Source organism: Dioscorea cayenensis, chromosome 18 (genome assembly GCF_009730915.1).
Source record: "Dioscorea cayenensis subsp. rotundata cultivar TDr96_F1 chromosome 18, TDr96_F1_v2_PseudoChromosome.rev07_lg8_w22 25.fasta, whole genome shotgun sequence".
Lineage (NCBI taxonomy): Eukaryota > Viridiplantae > Streptophyta > Magnoliopsida > Dioscoreales > Dioscoreaceae > Dioscorea > Dioscorea cayenensis.
Window position 1 is genome coordinate 5,290,709 of NC_052488.1, and position 20,236 is coordinate 5,310,944.

Here is a 20,236-nt window from a genome sequence, read left to right on the forward strand (position 1 = left end):
TGCTCCTCATTAGAAACGACCGAATTGAAGTCTCCCATGATAACCCAAGGAAGGTGATATAATTTTGTTTTAACTTAAAAATTTTGTTTTAATCATAAATAACATAACCAAGTTAAAGATTTTTAAGTTAAAACAAAATTATATCACCTTCATATTAAAAGTATGGTAATTTTTTCTCATGCCAAGTGAGAGATTAAGGGATCAAATTCCTCTACACGCCGGTTGCCAAGCCCAGAGTCCGATCACTTTATGTGTTTTCGTTAATAACTTTAAGTATTGCATTGAATTGTTAATTTTTTTAGAAAATTTCTAAAAAAAAAAACCTTGGCGTTGTTGAGATTTGTGAAAGAGGGACTGTATGTGTTTTTTTTCATTTTCAGGATATGTGGTTTCTAAAATTAACAAAAGAACAAAAAAACATTAACGGTGTTCATTTGTTCTTATTTGGTAAGAACAAATTTGTCATTTCATTTTAAAAAACTGTCTACGTGGCATAAAAATATTTTTAGTGAACAATTATAAGCCAAAAAATACGTGAATATTGCTCTAAGTTAGATTAACTATAATGAAAAAAATTATATTTATTCATGTCAAGTTATTGCATCTACCACAAAGTTTTTTAATCAATTGATAATTTTTCCTTTGCCAAATAAGAAAATATTCACATTCACAATCCCACTTTTTCAAATCTATAAAACAGTAAGGTTTTTTTTTTAAAAAAATCCATCTTTTATAATATAATTAAAATTTCAAAGGTTTTGATGTATGAAGAAAATTTTAAGATAATTTTAACTTTTGCTTCTATTTTTTTTAAAAAATTAACCTTTTATATTAATTTTTAAACTTAAAATAAAACCTAATTGACCCTAAAAGATAGGTACATGGAGATCCCTAATTTAGATTAAAATACTTGCAACAAAAGGTCCACTTAACCCTTATTATTATTTAAAGGCACTAGTGGTCGGTTATAGAAGGGAGATAATTGCTTAGTCATGCTAATCAAATAATAAATATCTAACTTTGTCATAAAATTAAATGGAATTTTCAATTGAGTCCTCATATATCCAAATCCACATTAAAATTAAAATGAATAAATTTACTCAATTTAGAAAATAATTAATATATTTTTATTTAAGAAGTTCACAATTTTTTTTATTCTCTCCGTCAGCAAGCATGCTGGAATATACTTAAAAGAGAGATGGAAAGAACTCTGAAATTAGTATATATTTAAAAGGTCACAGCATCAAACTCTTATCACATGGGTTTCCACCTCTCAACCACACAAATCCTCTTCAATACATGTTTCCTTTTTCCTAATTGTACAAAAGTATATACTTCAAAGAATAAAAATAAGGAAAACTACCCAGTAAACTCCAGTACAAGCAACAACTATGGAGTAGGAAGCAACTAGCAGCTTCTCATTCTCAACCGTAGCAAATTATTATGCTTATAGAACCTAGAGATTCATTCTGCTTCACTGTCTTTACATGATTGATTCGTATGCAGCTCGATGAACTGTTGATTATTTAGGTGATAATCTCTTCTGGCATTGGAAGGAATCTTGTTCGTTTCTGAAAATTAGCAACAAAAGTCAATTAGTGACTGCATTTCTTGAAAAAGTATGGGAATAAGTGAATCATGTAACAAGTAGCAGCAATACAGAATAAAATGGCCAAAGGAAAGCATGAGAATTAGTTCGAAATTACCAGTAGATTTAACAGCAGACTTTGTGTTAGTTAGTTAAGAACCTAGAAAATCAAGTAGTTTCCAGAAAAAGAAGAGTGCCAAAACACATGCGACCAACTGATGGAAGAGTTAAAACCCAGCTGCCCTTCATGCATGATCATGTTCAACCATGACATGTGAGGCATCAACAGATTTGTAGGTGATTTTTAAATTTTATATTCATTAACCAGTCGGAAATGTTTCCTTATGCAATAGTGTCGACAAACTTAGGAATTGAAAACACGAAACTAGTTTAATGATGAATATTGAGTAGGCACAACAACCACCCATATGCAAGACTCACATGTTATAAGGAATGCACAAAGGATCATTACATATTGTTGTCATAATACTTGAATGATATACTTTGTAGTCACATAATTTTAAAAAGTCTAAGAAATAAGAATATATCAAAAATAAAAAATATAAATAAAAATACAAAAACTACAATTTCATAATAATTCTTTAACTTTCACTATGTACCAAAAGGAAGTGGTGTTTGGCTAGCAATGGTCCATGTTACTGTAATAACTTGGATTTGGTCAAAGATAGAACAAAATCGAACAAAATCTCACTTTAGTCCTCTATATGTTGACATTGCACAAAGACATAAATAAATTACTGCCTTTGGTGTAAGCATAGCGTTCACCGCCAACCCAGAACTTGCACCATAATGTAACAATTTGTGTGCCCCATTACTTCATTTAAATCCTTTGAGGTTAGGCCATTTTCTCTTTAATGAATTTCAGGTAACTTTAGGAATAGTCAGCAAATGGATCATGCACAAACAACACGCGATTGCACATATACCGACAAAAATAAACCAAACTAACGCAAATGGTATGCTTCAAAATCAATTTGATCTAATAATATAATAAGAAAAAGATAAAACCTAAAACTTCATCTTGGACAAAAGAAAAATCTCAGGTGTACAATAAAGGGTTTTCACTAAAACACTCACACATCACTTGACTTAGAATTGGTCATACACTAAACATCAATACGTAAGTCAGTCTACCATGTTCATGATACAAATACATTCTCAGGCGTCCATGTCTCATGTCAATGCTAAATAAAAGTAACCTAAATAAATAACCTCCGTGTAAGCTTCTTTGACCTTTCTTTCTTCTTCTCCAGTCACATTCGAGGTCCTTTCAAAGGTTTATCCTCGATGAACAAATCAAAGGTGTACAAGTGAACTTAACATGTGCTAGCATTCATTTATCCAGCCCCACAAATATGAATAATGAATATAACCCCTTTGTCGAATGGCCTTCTAGTGGTTGTCTCAAAAGCCAATATTGAACCATTCATGGCAAGCATTAAATCACACATTAACAACTAGACAACCCCCAACAGATTAGAAAGGTACCCATATCAGCAATAACCATGCATCTCTAAACAAGTTGTCAATCTTTGAGCACTAAATGATTTCTCACAACTTGTGACTAAACTGTGAAATTTCCTTTTCTGCTTCCAAAGTTAAAAAGTTTCAATCAAACTTTTGTCTCAGCCACTTGAAATATCAGTAACACAAATTTCAAACGTAGCACTAACCTTTTGCATATAAGATAGGCAAATTGGCCACTATGTCTCTCTCAAAAATACATAAATAAAAAAAAAAAAATACACTTAGAGTAAAAATGCCTTCAAAATAAACTAGATTAGCATATATACTAAATTAATCCACAATTTAAACTCCTCTCAGGAACCTGTATTCTCACAAGCACAATAATCCATCCATACAAAAACAAATGACAAAAATTTCAAAATCAATATAAAATTAAAAAATTTATTGAGTACAAACAGACAAAAAATAAAATAAAATATTCTATTTTTCTATTCATCGGAAACAATACAGCCTAACGAATTTGGATCTTATCCTCACGGCAAGCAAAAACCAAAATTAGTAACCCTAACCCTAAACAAACAACGGTATCTCTACCACCAGGTAAGCAAACCGCTAAACAAGGTACAAGATTCAAAGAAGAAAGCCATACCGGAGTTCGATGCGCCGGCAGAGACGACGGAGAGGCTTCGTTTCCGGCGACATAGAGCTCCATGATCTTCTCCGCAGCATCTGCAGGGCTAGCACTGCGCTGAACGAGCTCAGCGACCTGGGACTTGGGAAGCCTCAACTTTACCCGGACGGAGCCCTCAGCCATGATCTCCATGGAGGGTTTACCAGGTGTGAGATCAGAGATTGCGCGACGGGAGAGCATGAGGTTCTCAAGGCGGTCCTTGGCGGTGACATGGAGAGCACCAGACCAGGCGCGACGAGGAGCGTGTTCTTCAGGGAGACGAGGGAGTTCGACCAAGAAGTAGACCTTGCCGGGTTTGAGAGGGTGGTCAGGGTGGAGAGGGCGGGCACGGATGCCGAGGAGACGGACCTCATCGGAGTCGAGGAGGGAGTAGGAGGGGTGAAGGCGGAGAACATCGTTGGCTTGGGCGGGAGGAGGGAAGCGGAGGGTGGTGCCATCGATCTTCATGACCTTCGAGGCTTTCTTCTTCCCTCCAATGTGATTCCCCATTCTCGCTTGCTCTCTTGCTCTCTTGCTCTGTGTCAGTGCTATTTGGTTTTGGAACTTTTTCTTTAAATTGTTTTTATGCTTTTTGGGGGGTTTAAATAGAAAGAATCATTGGGAGTGAAAAAGGTGAAAAAGGAGGGTAGTCGAGGAAGTGGTCCGAGACGAGACGAGACGACAAACAAACGCGTTGCTTAACGTTATGTATGGGGGTCGATGGTGGGGACTGGGAACTGTGGAAAGATTATCTTTTTGAGCTTTTTACTTTTAAACCCTTGAAAGATTGAGAAATTATTTGTTGCCTCTTATGTTATTTTGGGATGTGGATAAGCCATACAGTAGTAGCATTTATGGAATTAATATTTTAATAAATCCATGTTATCAAATTTGTTTTTATAATTTCTCTAATTTTTTATTTATCTATTTTAATTAATTGATATGGTTTAAAAAAATTGGTTAATGTTAATTGGTAATTTAAATTTTATATTAATTTTTTAAATATTATTTTATTTAAAATATGATTTAATAAAACAATTAATTTGAATATAAATATTGAAAATTATAAATTAAATTAAAAAAGGAAAAAAAATCAATAAAATATTGAGAATATTTTGTATTTTTATCAAAACCTAGTGATTTTTCATTAAAAGTCAATAAAATCGTTTTTGTTTTAATTAAACTAATGATTTATTTATTTAAATTAATTATATTCTAATGTTTAATGAGATTTATTATATAAAAGATTTATGTAAATACAAAAAGGGGAAAATGCATTTTTTTTAACTAAAGTTAAAACATCAAAAGTTTTTATGGCTAACAAATATTATTTAAAAGTCAAAGACGCGTCAATCATTGGATAGCCCAATGGTATGACATCAAAGTGTAAAAGGGAGGTCATAGGTTCAAATCTCTCCCCCAACAGTACTGTTCCCTGTACTGTTCATACATTGTTCACCCGGGATTCTTATACTATTCTCATATTGTACATATACTGTATATCCGGGTTCCAGTACTGTTTAGTACTATTTATATTAATAAAAAAGGGGCGCTTGTCGTCTATTATTTAAAAAAAAGTCAAAGACGCTTCCTATTGGTGTGAGTAAAAAATGGGATCTCAAATTTCATAGATTTGATCTGTATTTGGTCCGCATTATTCTTAACATGACCAGTTTATTACATTTTGGATTGGATTTGGGATTTACTGTGAAAATATAGATTTTGGATTGGATGCCCCAAACCCAATTCGGTTGATATATTTCGATAATTTCCGGCATGAAACACATGTATGCCGAAATCCCGTAAAATGCAAAATGTAACACTGCAATTTTAAGGCTTTGGTGATTTGCCGAACAGAAAATAAATTGAATCGAAAATTTGAGGGTGAGACATGTATATTGCCTTTCTCTAGGATGAAAATGGTAGCTCCATTTGGTCCAAAAATTTAATATAAAAAAATAAGGGGGACAGGTGGTTCAATAAACAAAGAAGAATTGTTGGAAACATGATCTGTGACTCTTGTATCAATAACTTATTCAGTAGGCAAATGAAAAGCAAAAGAAAAGGCAAGCGACTTACTAGGAAGGTTTGCTTTGGGTTCATTTACCTCCGGAAGAAGATGGAGCAATTGTAGAATAGAATCTAAAGAAAACATATCTTTAGTTTTAGTGATAGTCTGAGCGGTTGTGGCATGGGAAGCCTAGGTAATCCTTTTTTTTATAAACTTGTGACCTGGTGGATAGTCATGTAGACAGTAACAAACTTGGTTAGTGTGACCATGAAGGCCATAATGAATGCAACGTGGCTTTGAACAAGAAGAATTATAGTGAGCAGCAAGGACTTGATGAGAGCCAGCAAATTTATTTGCAGGCTTGAGTTTGTTTCATAGGTGCTATGAGTCTGGAGGGCTACGTGCTTAATAGGCTGAAATGGTTAAGAGGGGTGTCGTGTTTCATCTTGGATCAATAAAGAATAAGTACAAAAAACAATAGTGAGTTCTACAATGAGTGATAATTGACTCCGAGGTTGAGAAAATGTATCATGCAAGCCCATTAAAAATTGCATAAGCATGTGCCGCTTAATCTAGGCAATATATTTGTCTTTGGCTTCACAAGAGTAGGGATGGGCACGGGGCGGGCCAGGGACGGGGAGTATCTCCCCACTCACTCCCCCATTTCGGGCGGGGATTCCCCGTCCCCGCCCCGGTTAGGGAATCGGGAAGGAGGAATCCCCCACTCCCTGCCCCAGGGGGCGGGGATCCCCGCTCCCGCCACCCAACACAATTTTTTTTAAAAAAAAATCCACTAATCTAATGTTTAAATTCATGAACTTAGAATCTTAGATACCAATTAAGACCCATCAAAAATCCATAAAATTAGGTATTAATTGAGACTAATCATTATTAATAACATACATTGTATTATATTATATATATTTTTCATTTTTTATTTCAATAAATATATCATTATATATATATATATATATATATTATATTTTGGGGCGGGGACTCCGCGGGGTGGGGAGATCACTCCCCGCCCCCGCCCCACTATGGTGACCGGGGAATTTTATTCTCCGCCCCCGTCCCAGCGGTGGAGAAAACCGGGGATTCCCCGCTCAAAACGGGGCGGATCCCCTAGTCCCTGCCCCATGCCCATCCCTACACAAGAGCATTGTGGTGGAGAGTCTTTGAGATTCAATTCATCCCAATATCCTCTAAGTTTGTTATAATAAGCTATACTAGAATCATCATTTTGGTGTAACATTCCAATGCAACATTCAAGCTCATAGATGTGAGGACCATTGATAGTAGAAAACCAAGATTTGAGATCGACCCATATAGTTGCAACATCTTTGGCGTAGAGAACTATATGAAGGGAACGACAAATGGAGTGTAGGATCCAAGACATGACAATATTGTTGACACGATGCCATCGAGTATAATTAGGATGAGAGCTATCTGACACAGGAAGACTACCATCAACCAAGCGGAATTTGTTACAACGTTTGAGAAACATGGTCATTGCAAAGGCCCATGGATTGTAATCGTCTATGCTAGTAATTAGCACGTCGTAGACCAACTTGTCCACTAGCTGTTTTACATCAAGCAATATGTGAAGTAACTCCCAATATAACAATAAAGCAAGACGTGCACACTAGTGCTTTCAGATGGGTGTAGGTAGTATGGATTCTCCAAATTAAGGGTAGCAGGTGCTATGGTGGTAGTGGAGGAGGCTTCGGTAGTCATGGCATGGCATAGGATGTTGATTCGTTTGATATAATGAAAGACTTGTGGGAAGACGGAGATTTACATTGATTTAGTAATGAATATATCCAAGCATAAGTACAAATTAGTTGCTTTAATAAAGAAGAAAATAATACTAAGTCATTCTATCTTAAGAAATAGCCTACTATGTGTGATTACCAATCTTTATAATTATGTACGTAGAATATATGGTAATAAGAATAAATCTTCGCAGAATCATATATTTACAACTATGATACATCGCAATCAATGGTATTCAAAAACCAATTGGAAGAGCAACATCAAGAAGCTCCTCTATTAAAGGTAAAATTATCAGTGGAGTTTCTTCCGGTGTTGATTTATCTTTAACAAAGATATATGGAATGATCTTTAAGATGAATCAAGATGAAACTTCATATCTAAGTATGGACGATCTTGTTGATTTTCATCTACATTAGTTCTTCATAATTTCTTGCTTTCTTCTCGGGTTTGGGAATTATGGAGGTTGGTTTTCTCTTGGCCTTGTAGGAGGTCTAAGGTTAGAATATCATCGGTTAGAAAAGCTCAGAGTAAATATCTTTCTATAAAATTATATTCTAATTTAACAACATGAATAATAACAAACAAGTTTATTTTAACACAAAAATCTAATGGGGAATTTATTAAAACATATTACTGGACAAAATATAATATTAAGCTAAGATATGTTGTACTAAAATATGTATGTCAAAGTTATTTATTAAGGATTATGACCTCTTTGTTGGCATGTTAAAAGAAGGAAGAATAAGTCTTCTCTTTTGAAAACCAAGGTAGGTTATTAATGGTCTTATCGACTACTTATATATATGAATATCTATCACTGTATATATTGGATAAACCAATAGGAATTGGTGCATGTGGAAAAGTAATTGTAACCTTGCTACTCTCACCTCCCCATACATAGGTTTTAATTTAGATATCTTATGTTTCCTTGAAACAGATACACCGCTCTGATGATTAATAGTTTTATCAGCCAGTATTTTGTTGGAAATTAAAGTAATTTTAGCTCCAAAAGCTAAATAAATACAAATTTTTCATTAAAATTCATTCTAAATATCTTGCGCATTAAAAGCTTAATTTCTTTGCTTATTTTGAAGTCTCTCAAGCAAAGATACTTGACTTTCCTAGCAAAAAGAGGACTTCTCTTCAACTATACAACATCTATTTTCTTCTCATTGACAATTATGGGGCATAAAAGGTCATTATTCATTAATTTTTTTCATTTCATTGATTGGGACAAGGTTCAAGACTTTGGTTTTGTTCCAAGTATGAAAAAAATATAAAAAGTAAGTTTTCTTATCATAAAAGCATATTTGAATTGAGATCAGTTTGAAAGAGTGAACCAAAAAAAGTATGGATTAGTAGATAATAGACTTGAGTGTAGCTTTTACTATTGTATTTATGTATTATCCATTTTGATCCTAGAATTAAATTTTTTTTTAATACAGTATTTATATTTTGCCATTTTGTTCACTTTCATCTTAAAAGAGATATAAATTAATATGCCTATTACTCGACATATGATCAAAATCAAACTATTTTTTTCTACTTTCCCCAATATGCCTTTTTGATTTCATTATTTTTTTCCTATCTTTCTAAATTCCTCACATAAACTTTTGATATTTTTCTAAAAAAAAAAAGGTGTTCATGTATTAGAAATAAAGTAGAGATTATTCAATTTTTGTAGAAGTTATTTTAGTGAACATAAAGTAAAGTTTTATCCATCCTATAGTGCTTTAAAAATCTTCTCCAAAGCTTTTTTTTTTCCTTTCTTATAAATTTTGTCCTCACCCGAAATCTACAATTATTTTCAAACAATCTAGAAGCTAATAAAGAAAAAGAGTATATTGGAACAAGCACTTTCAAATAGTCATCTACTCTAGAAGCTAAGAAAGAAAATAAGCAAATCTAAATCAGTTTTTGATACCATCAGAAAAAGAAAATTTGCTATAAACACTTTTTTTAATAAAATAAATTTATAGTTTAGTATATATTATAACATTTGTAATTTTACCAACGTTCCACATAAGAGATTTTCAAATTGTCACTTTCCTTTATTTATCACAGCATTACTTTAGTGTTTATATTTTCAAATCGTTCAATGTAGTCTATTTATTTGCCTAGTCAAAACATATGGGCTATGTGCTCACCAAGTTAAAAGATATTTATATGTACACTTTTCTTCTCATTTGACAATAGAAAGGAGATTAGAAGTCCCTCCAAGGATTTAGGAACATCCATAAAAGTCATTATTACAATTTTTGTTTTTTGTTTTCCATTTTCTATGATTAGGATAAGGGTTAAGACTTGCCTTAGCTTAAAGACATTTAAGAAAAAAAAAACTTATTCTAATAATAACGTGTTTGAATAAATGATTTTTTTTTTTTATTAATTTTTATAACTTTGTTTTTGTCTAATCTCATAAGAATTATTGCAATAAAAAGCTATCATGTTGAGGGTTAGATGAAGGTACAATTACTAGAAAATGCATAATATAATGAATATAAAGCTAATTAAATAGTTAAATAGAAAAAAATAAGTTGAATGTTGAGAAACTAGTGATAAACTCACATAACTAGCTTATAATGTTACGTTTCTATACATTTCCCTATTGAACCTAAAAAAATTCAAGGAATAAAATATTACTAATTTAATTTGATAACGAAAATGATTTTAAAAAAATGAATTTAAAAAATAACTATATTTTAATATTTTTTTCAAATTAAAAAATATTTACAAGTTACTTTCAATGAGGGAGAATCTAAACCTTGATATTTAATTAAATCAAAGAGAAAGGGAGTGAAATATGAACTTTTTTTGTTAAGGAAATGGCTAGTGAAATACAAATGTATATATATATATATATATATATATATGTATATCATTTGCATAATATGAGGAAGTGGTTCATAAGATAAAGATTTGCAACATATAAATAAATGAGATTATAATTAACAAACTAGATTCTTTGTTATTACTTATGCAACATTATACAAATTAAATAAGACTTATACAAGTTTAATGAAAGCAAGCAAGATATTATTCCAGTCCACATGATGTCAGCCATTCTACTGGATTCTATATTATGACTAATTGATAATTTCTTATATATTGTCTGACTTGTAAACTTCACCAAATATTCCAAACTCAAGTTGGACGGTTGGAAAGAATGAAATTGGTTTAGAATTATAAAAGACTTTTATTAAAACAAGGCAAGAGTTGGAAAATAGTGGAAATATTATTTTTGAAAATGTTTCTTTCTAAAACATCACTTATTCAATACCGGAGAAATTATTTTTTGAGTATTTAATTCGTACCAAAAATTATATTTTCTTTGTTTTAAATATCAATTTATAACTATGAGTCCACTGATACCATATTTATTTGAATTTTACTCGTTTTGTAGAAATTTGATCTCACATTTTTTCCTCTCATGGTATTTTTGGTTATTTTATTTTATTTATTTATTTGATAAAAGATACTCCTTGCTAAGGTGGCATGAGTTCTCAAATAAATAATGACATTAACTCTAATCTTTTATTAGCAACATCCAGATCCGAACCTCTTTCTTTTTAAAAAAATCATTTGTTAATAAGTGATAACAAATATTGCGATCATTTCTCTTTGGTTCACCATTGTGTTAAAATGTGCTGTCTTTCCACACCAAACATCATGCTCCTTGCAATATGATCCAAATCTATTGTCCCAAAAAAGAAAAAGACAATAAAATAAAATAAAATAAAATTGTACCTGAAAGGTTTCCAGCTCTTTATAGAGGTAAATTTTTATTAGGTCACTAAATTTTGACTTATCTTTATTTTGATCACTGAACTTCAATTTTCATCAATTTAGTCACTCAACTTTAATTTAAATTCATCGGGCAATAAATCAAAAATTTCAACCTGCAATTGATTACTTGGCCGTCTGAAAATCAGAGTCAGTCCTCCCCATGACACATTATTAAGTCTATTGGAGGTGTCCATATATTAAAAAAAATCACACCATTCATTTAGGGTCAAAATCTCTTGATTTACTACTCAGTGAAATTAAATTAAAATTTAGTGACCAAATTGATACAAATTGAAGTTAAATAATGATAATAAAATTGAGCCAAAATTTAGTCACCTACTAAAAAATTTACCCCTTTTTCTAAACATTGATATAAAAAATCCTTATATATATCAAGAATTTTACTTTTATGGTTGAAATACAGACAAATATTCATATTTTTTTTAACTTGTGGTTTTGCTAGTTGTGCAAAAAACTATGTGATTTCTCGAGTCTAAAAAAAAGAAAAAATTCTTAACAAATCTTTAATGGTGTTAACTTACAAGGGCTAAATAGCCAATTTATTATAAAAATAGCACATGGCATAAAAAAAAAACATGATTTTTAACATGATTTTATTTGGTTTTTGAAATTCAAGGTTTTTTTTTTGTTTATTAAAATTTTGGGAAAGATTAATAGATTTTTAAAAAATATATTTTTTATACCAAATGAGACTGCTTTTAAATAAAATGACCATTTACCCCAGTGAGTTAACACCGTTAAAAACTCATCAATGATTTTTCTCTTTTTTGCAAGCTGGAGAAATCACATAGTTTAAGAATTAAAAAAATAAATAAATAAATCTCTGTTTTTTTTTAATTGGGAAACCACAAGTTTTTTTTAAAAAAAAATTATTGGACACTAGATTAAACAAAGCCTAATGCAACAAATAGTTCTCGAAAATCTCATGGTTTTTTTTTTAATTGGGAAACCACAAGTTTTTTTTTAAAAAAAATTTATTGGACACGAGATTAAACAAAGCCTAATGCAACAGATAGTTCTCGCTCCAAGCACAAACATTCAAAGTGGGCTTGTTGCATTCCTTCCCTTCTCTTGGTTGAGAAGAACAACACTATGGGGGCGTTTGGTTGAATGTAGTTGAAAATGTAGTGGATTTGTATTTACAATTCCTTGGATTTGAAAATTCAGGAGAGTCAAATCCAGTGTTTGGTTAGATGTATTTGTAATACTGGATCACAGAATATTGTGTTTGGTTGAAAGGATTTGTAAATTTGGATTTAGAAAACATGTGTCTGATTTGATATAATAATTAATATATACATTATAAAATATACACTTAATTTATTATAATAATTTATTAAAATAATTAATATAATATAATATATCAATTATATATTATATTACTAATATTAATTACACTGTATTATATTATATTTCATATTTTACAAAATATAATTATAGTGTAATTAATATTATGAGTAATTAAAATAATTAATATATACTTACTTTTTTATAATAAATATAATTTATTAATAATTTATTAAAATAATTAATATAATATAATATATCAATTATATATTATATTACTAATATTAATTACACTAGAATTATATTATATTTAATATTTTATAAAATATAATTATAGTGTAATTAATATTATGAGTAATTAATATAATAAATATGAATTCAAATTTTAAATATTATAAGTAATTAATATAATTAATATATACTTGCATGTGAGGGATTCATTGGATGGGATTTTGGAATTCGGTCATTTTGGCCGAATTCCATAATCCCATGACTTTTGGATTTGAAAATACAAAGTAAATTCAAATCCTTTGAAACAAACAAAGGATTTCTAAAATCCAAGGATTTTCAAATTCTTTGACTTTCAAATCCACTCAAACAAACACCCCCTATAACAAAATGGGAGAATTGGTTATAAACCCCTCAAAAGTTCTATAATTGCATATTTACCCTCCGAAAAAACATAATTGTATATATACCCCTGAAAAATATAGATAATTGCGAATATGCCCTTACTGTTAGATTCCGGTAATCAAACTTGATTAACTATAGTTATAACTTGGATTAAGATATACAAAAGGTCCAAAATAACCCTTGTACAACTTAAAAAAAAATTTCAAGGGTATATATGCAATGGTATAATGGTAATTATATATATATGTTGTTTGTTAATAGATGGTTTTTCAACTAATTTGAACCCCAAGGGTATATACGCAATTATGTATATTATTCAAAGGTATGTATGCAATTAATTTTTATTCATGAGCAAATATGCAATTTCAAAATTTTTTAGGGATACACCTGCAAAAGCCCCTAACAAAATCTATCTGCAAAAAAGCTTCCATTGACAAAAGAACAAAGAGGATGACAAGAATAATTAAAAGAAGCGAGGCAAGGCCGATCTCAATCAACAATGAAATTATCATTAATGTCATCTTCATCACTTCAGCTAACTTGCAGATAGTGATCTGTCCCAATCCCTCATTGGACAGATTCTCGTGTCAACAATGTCCATCACGAGAACCATAATTTTATGAAAACATTTGAAGTTATAAAGTAAATAGCTCCTTCAATGGATTTTACTTGCATGGATCTTTAAACATCCGAATGAACAAATTTCACTTTCTAAAATAAATATTTTAAAGGAAACTCTATGCTACATACCAAGAATCTAATGTGTGCAAAGATTCAAAGAAGTACATATTTCCACCAAAAAGAACTTTGGAAAAAAGTGAGGATATTTGGATTGAATGCCCAACACTTTCTCACATCTAGGAAAACTCAAAGTAGATGATTATATTTAACTAACCAATTGATCAAGAACAAGCAAAACAACACCAACACGCACCATAATGATAACAAAATTTACGTGAAAAAATCCAAATAAAGAGAAAATTATGGGACGAATTGATTAAGTAACGAGATAATCCGAATGCAAGAGGGCTGCACTATGAATAGTACAATCTCACATCCTACACAACAAAAGTTACCTTCTATAATATATCAAGAATCTCAAACCTATTAAACCCCTAATCCTAAATGAATTAATAAGAATCCATAGTGCCTTGCTCTTCAACTCCAATGCTTTCAATTAAATCGAAACACAGTTTTATATATTAAAAACACTTGATCTTCTATTATTTAGATTTTAAGAATGCACTGTCTCAACTCATCATAATGATCTGCATAATTTGAACACATGTTTATATAACTAAAACCCACTCAATATGGCCTTACCCAACTTGCAACTTGTAAATGAAACAGAATCATGATCCTTCTGAAGGATGGAAACATTGGCAGTTGTAGAATCTTATGTAAGAAGACTAAGAAATAACAAGCATATTTTGTTCTAGTAAAAATGAAACATATAGTTTGCCGTGACAGTTATGTGTGAGGGAACAAATCAAGCACAAATCATTCACGCTTTCACATTTCAGCGTATCTTTAAACAAATATTGACATGCAAAATGCAATTGTACAGAAAGGAATTTGTAAAATGAAAGTATAGGTACAGTTTGATGATGCTCTGCATGGCATTAATATTTTCTTCTTCTACAGTTTCAGAAATGCATTTCACTCATGAAATTGGGCATCTAATTCTATTTTTTCAAGATTAGCAAATTCTATGCAACTTGTGATGACAAGTGAGAACAAGCCATAACCAAAACCACTTACATCCAAGACAAAAAGAGGCTCCTTTATTTCCTCACCTGAGGAAATATATTTCGGAGCAGCAATGTCAAGTTCTCAGTTCCTCAAGCTCAGAAGAGAAACACACAACTTCGCAGTATGTAGCCAACATCGTAATAATGAAATAAGCTCTGTTGTGAGCAACAGCCATGACATGCTTAAATCGACTTCAGTGATCACATACTCATGAACAAAGGCTCAAATTCAGCTTGAAGGAACTGTGTTGAATCAGCAGCAAAAAACTTAGAGCATATGCAATTTCCTAAGGTGCTCAAGCAGAGAAGAAGCTTTCCGCTTGGCTCTATTGGTACCACTCCTTGCAAGCTCTGTTAATGGTATAAACGCACCTAACCTCCCAACACAAGCAAGGTTCTCCCCATCCTTCTTGCAGAGAGCAAGTAATATAGCTGCGGCATTCTCCTTACTGCGTGGCTGCCCGGTCCTTAACAAATCTATCAAAAGCGGGATAATGCAAGCTTTAGCTATAGCCACCTTACCTTCTCGGTGACTCACAAGAACTGATAATATAGTGAGCACCTCATCTACCATGCAATAGCTAGAAGAATCTTTGAGCATCTTCAGCAAAGGGGTCAGAATGCCCACTCGGATGGCACGGGCTTTGTTCCCCTGGTAAACGCACAAGTTGAACAAGGCTGTTGCAGCGTCTTTCTTTCCCCTTGAGCTCCCGAAATTCAGCAACTCCACCAATGCTTCTATAGCACCTGGTATACTTCCAATGGTTATCTTGTTCTCATCAATCACAGATAAGCTAAAAATGGCTGCTGCAGCATTCTCTCTAGCCTCCATGCTACCAGTTTGAAGAACTTGAATAATTGGATCAATAGCTCCTGCTAACATTATTATTTCCTTGTTGTTATCATATATAGAAAGGTTAAGGATTGATGTCACTGCATGTTCTTGGATCTTTGGATCACTGTCTGAGAGGAGATCAACAAGAGTTGGAATAGCTCCAGCTTCTGCAATAAGAATTCGGTTGCCTGAATTTCTTTTTGCCAGTGATCTTATATCAGCAACAGCTGACTTCCTCTCCTCATTTGAACTACTTGAGAGCTTATGAACCAAAGCATCAATGGTAGTTTGATCCCCACAAACTTCCATAAAGGATCCATTGCATTTTCTCAGCTTCCCACTTATCCTGCATGGCTGTTCAACATTGTGAGTCTCACACCATTGCATAATCAGGCTTCTGAGAACATAATTAGGAGTAAGTGTAAGGTTTTGGAGTTTCTGCTGAGTCTTTGGGCATGTTTGATTGCCACAATCTATCCACCTCTGGATAGAGGATCGCTCGTAGGTCTGCAAAGTCATGAAGGTGGTAAGTGTGGTTTCAGGAACTGCTATTGTTAACAGCATGTACAATCAAATACAAAGTTCCACACTGAGTAGTTTTATTGTCTCATACCTGTCCAGTTGATACAATAACAGGATCTCTCATTAATTCCAGGGTTATTGGACAACGAAAATCCTCTGGAATAGCAATATGATTAGAACAAGTGTCTTCTTTCATTTTAGCTTCCAAAATGGGATTGGTATCAGTTACAATAGCTCGAAGAGGACCACTTGGTCTGGTTGTTTTAGGACTTTCTGCAACATTGCATTGCATTTGATCAGCATCACACTTCGACTTGAAATTAATTTGTGTAACCAACACAAATATATCCCGGAAATCATGATAATCATAGCTTGCATTATCAATCTGAAAGCATCCTGACAAGCTTGAAGACAGGTGTTTGTATTCTTTGCCATGTGCATGTAATTGGATACAATAAATTTCAGAAAAAACTTTGATATTTAGTGCTCCAATTTTCTCTGTTGCTCGTCTCAGCTGCGAGAGCACAAGCTCGACCTAAGAAAGACTCAAAGCAACATCATGTTTGAATCAATAAACTTTGATATAATCAGTGCGGGCATGAATTCAGTTGTTACCTCTTCTTGGACTTCATCCGATATGCCAAAAAAATCATATGGCAAGTTTCTTAGAACCTTTTCCAATTGCCATGTTACGTACTGAAGCTGTAGAGCAATGTTCTTCCATGCAAAATCCTTTCAATTGAAAAGAAAACAAATATTTCAGCATTTACAATCTAGAACAAATCAGAATTTCTTCGTTCAAACTCTAATCTAGCATGCAAAACTATCACCCAAAAAAAAAAAAGTCTTGACGTCACCAATGGCCGTAAAGTTTGGTTCACTGTGATTTTTTCACATGAACTGAACAAAATTATTTGTTTTGATTTTTAAAATAAAAATTAGTTCCTTTTGGTCCTAAACTAAATAAATATAATTGTTTGGGTACTTAACAACATAAATTTGTTGATTTTAGTCCCTCCATCCAACAAATCTATATAGTTTAGAGTCAACATGAACAAAATTTTACTAAAATTTTTCAAAAAAAAAAAAAAAATGACACTAAACAACATCAGCACTCTCAGGCAAACTAAATAAACTGCTAATGAATTAAAACAAAACTCAGTCAATAAAACTATCAAACAGGTGATAGGCAAGAAACGCTTACAGAGACAGAACCACAAACAAGCTGAAGAAAGCGCTTGACAGCCTCAACAGCGAACAAGAGATCAGCCAAACACGAGACCGGACACGCAGCACGAGAAGAAGAAGAAGAAGAAGAAGAAGAAGAAGAAGAAGACGCCACACAAGCAGCCCCAGCATTGCCAGCCGAGTCCTGAATCTCCTCAAGAAGATGAGAAAGCAAAGAGACGTTGCGTACTAAGCGCACACATTCCAAACGGAGAGCTCCGGTTGCGCCAGTGAATTCCCTCATAGCCGAGACATCGCGCACAAGGACTACCAAGGCCTCCGCCAGCGTCGCCATCTCCGGGGGCGATGCTTCAACTAATGCAGCAGCCATGTTCGATGAAATGCCACTGAGATTAAAGAGAAGGATGGTCAGAAAAACAGAGAAGCAAATGTTGTTGGTGTGAGCTGGTGGCTGGCGGGAACAGCGGAGAGATTACCAGATTCTTGGTAAACAATAAGCATAACAGTGATGTGACTTTTTATAACAAGTCCCTTGAAAAACTTATTATTCTATATTGTCCTGCACCTGCCATAATAACATATGGCAATAGGGTCTTTTTCCAATTAATTTGCCGCTTATTTATACTTAAATAAAAAATAAAATTATAAAGTTGTGGGTAATTTCGCAAATTACTATCAAAATAAAATATTTTATCATAAAATATAATTATTTAAAATAAATTTTTAATCATAATAAATTGAAATTAAATTATTTCAATTACGTTTATATCTGAGGAAGTGTTATGCTTTGCTTTCCCCACTCTTAGTGTTCATTTGCCTTAAAGAGAGAAAGTGGTCATTTCCCCTAATTTAGTAATTTTTTTTACTTAAATAAATTTTTAATCATAATAAATTGAAATTAAATTATTTTAGGAGTTTTCATTTCAAAAGATGTGGAGGGAAGTGGTATGATTTCCCCTACTTCTAATGTTCGTTTGCTTTTAAGAGGGAAAAGTAGGCAAATCCTCTAATTTAGTAATTTTTTTACTTAAATAGGGGAAGTTAGCTATAAAAAAAAAAAGTAAAAAACCAACTTCCCATCTCATAAAAATCCACACAATTGCCGAACTCTTCAGTTCTATTATCACTTTATCACAAATGAACATTAAAACCGTTATTTCAGAAAAGTGTCATTTCCTCCGCTTATCTATTTCCCCAAAATGAGCATCTATGGAACAAAACCCATCTTTAATTTGCCTGGTTAGACTATTATCAAAAAGTTGAAAATTCAAATTTATTTTATTTATTTATTTGTTTCATGAATCAAAATACCAGAGTTCAGAGGGTCAAAATTGTCATCTCCATTTCTATATTACACAACAAATGAATAAATACAAAAAAAAATGATCATTCAAGAAATGTCTAATATTTATGTTGGATTATGCAGGTATATATCTATCTACTTTCATTAATTTCAGTAGTACATTGTTAATCAAAAATTTTTTTAAGGAAGTCGATGATGATAGCCATGCGTCTCATTCCCAATTTGCAAATTCTCAAGGATTAATTTACAAATTGGCACTTATAATAACATCATCAGCCGGTCAGCATCGGGTCTCCTGCATTGGTAAGAACACGATTTCCAATAACAATTGATTTCTATAAACCACGTGTTCAGATTCTGAACTTAGTGGATGACGTGGCAGCTTCTAAGTAGAATTAGTTCCAAAGCGTTGAGGACGGCCTTGGACGGTAGTTGTTGGATGAACTATATAAATATAAATTAAGAAATAGTTGTCGAAATTGAAAGTGGGCCCCAAAAGGGTAATACGGTTGGTGAAGGTTCCAATGACGGAGGGAGACGGCGTGATGTGATGGAAAGCTTGGACATCTGTTCACAGCGTCGCTTGTGTTGTTGGTTCTTGAACTAATTTATTAATTGAGTATATATTTTTATAGCTAAAAATACAAAGGTGAGCATGAGGTAGGGATGTGGACAGTGGAACTTGCAGGAATTCACCCGGGGACACATTCTCCGGTCCCAGCCATGATTTTTCACTCTCATCCTTGACGCCAGCCCATGAACCTGAATACAGGGAATATTTTTTTCCCCATCTTCCTCATCGTGAAGTTTTTGGTTTCGGGGATTCCTCGGCCATGATTGAGAAATTAAAATATTATTATTATTTAATATAAATTTTTATATTATATGGTAAATTTCTCATAACTCAATGAAAAATCAACAACTCTACTTGACACAAAAAAACACCCTTAAAAGCAAAAAAAGAATTATGTTAGACAAGTCATATAATTGAAAGATAAAAAAAAAAACATTTAGTGGTTCAAAGGAACTAGTAAAAATATCTAATAAAGGAGTAAATCTAGTTTTTTCACTCAGAAATGAAAACATCCGATAATAAGCCAAATTTAACATCTCCCATACATAGTTAACAAAAAAGGTAAAAAGCAAACATAAATCAAAACCTTAGATTATAAATTTAACAAAGCACTTGAAACACCATTTGTCCACGACAGCCAGTTCAAAATGCATATTCCTATTTGGATTTAATGAACACTCTGCAGTTGTAAAGCAAGTACCTGTTGTAGTAGTAAACAACAAAAACAAATTTATATATATTAGTAATAAATTGTGATGAGACACAATATTAGTAATGATACATGATAGGTCAATCATCTAAATGTA

At 32.4% G+C, this 20,236-nt stretch overlaps 2 protein-coding genes across 2 annotated transcripts; both read right to left on the bottom strand.

The window, feature by feature from the left end:
* Positions 1 to 1,201: 1,201 nt before the first annotated feature.
* LOC120283016 (uncharacterized protein At1g66480-like) lies at positions 1,202 to 4,519 on the bottom strand. The gene is made up of 2 exons (XM_039289838.1): positions 3,726 to 4,519; positions 1,202 to 1,571 (listed from the first exon to the last, which is right to left on the bottom strand). Exons 1-2 carry the CDS (start codon positions 4,254 to 4,256, stop codon positions 1,527 to 1,529), a joined length of 576 nt encoding a protein of 191 aa, XP_039145772.1. The 5' UTR covers positions 4,257 to 4,519; the 3' UTR covers positions 1,202 to 1,526.
* Positions 4,520 to 14,746: 10,227 nt separating this feature from the next.
* On the bottom strand, positions 14,747 to 18,018 carry LOC120281770 (U-box domain-containing protein 10-like). The gene is made up of 4 exons (XM_039288465.1): positions 17,570 to 18,018; positions 16,981 to 17,097; positions 16,457 to 16,900; positions 14,747 to 16,350 (listed from the first exon to the last, which is right to left on the bottom strand). Exons 1-4 carry the CDS (start codon positions 17,921 to 17,923, stop codon positions 15,277 to 15,279), a joined length of 1,989 nt encoding a protein of 662 aa, XP_039144399.1. The 5' UTR covers positions 17,924 to 18,018; the 3' UTR covers positions 14,747 to 15,276.
* Positions 18,019 to 20,236: the final 2,218 nt, after the last annotated feature.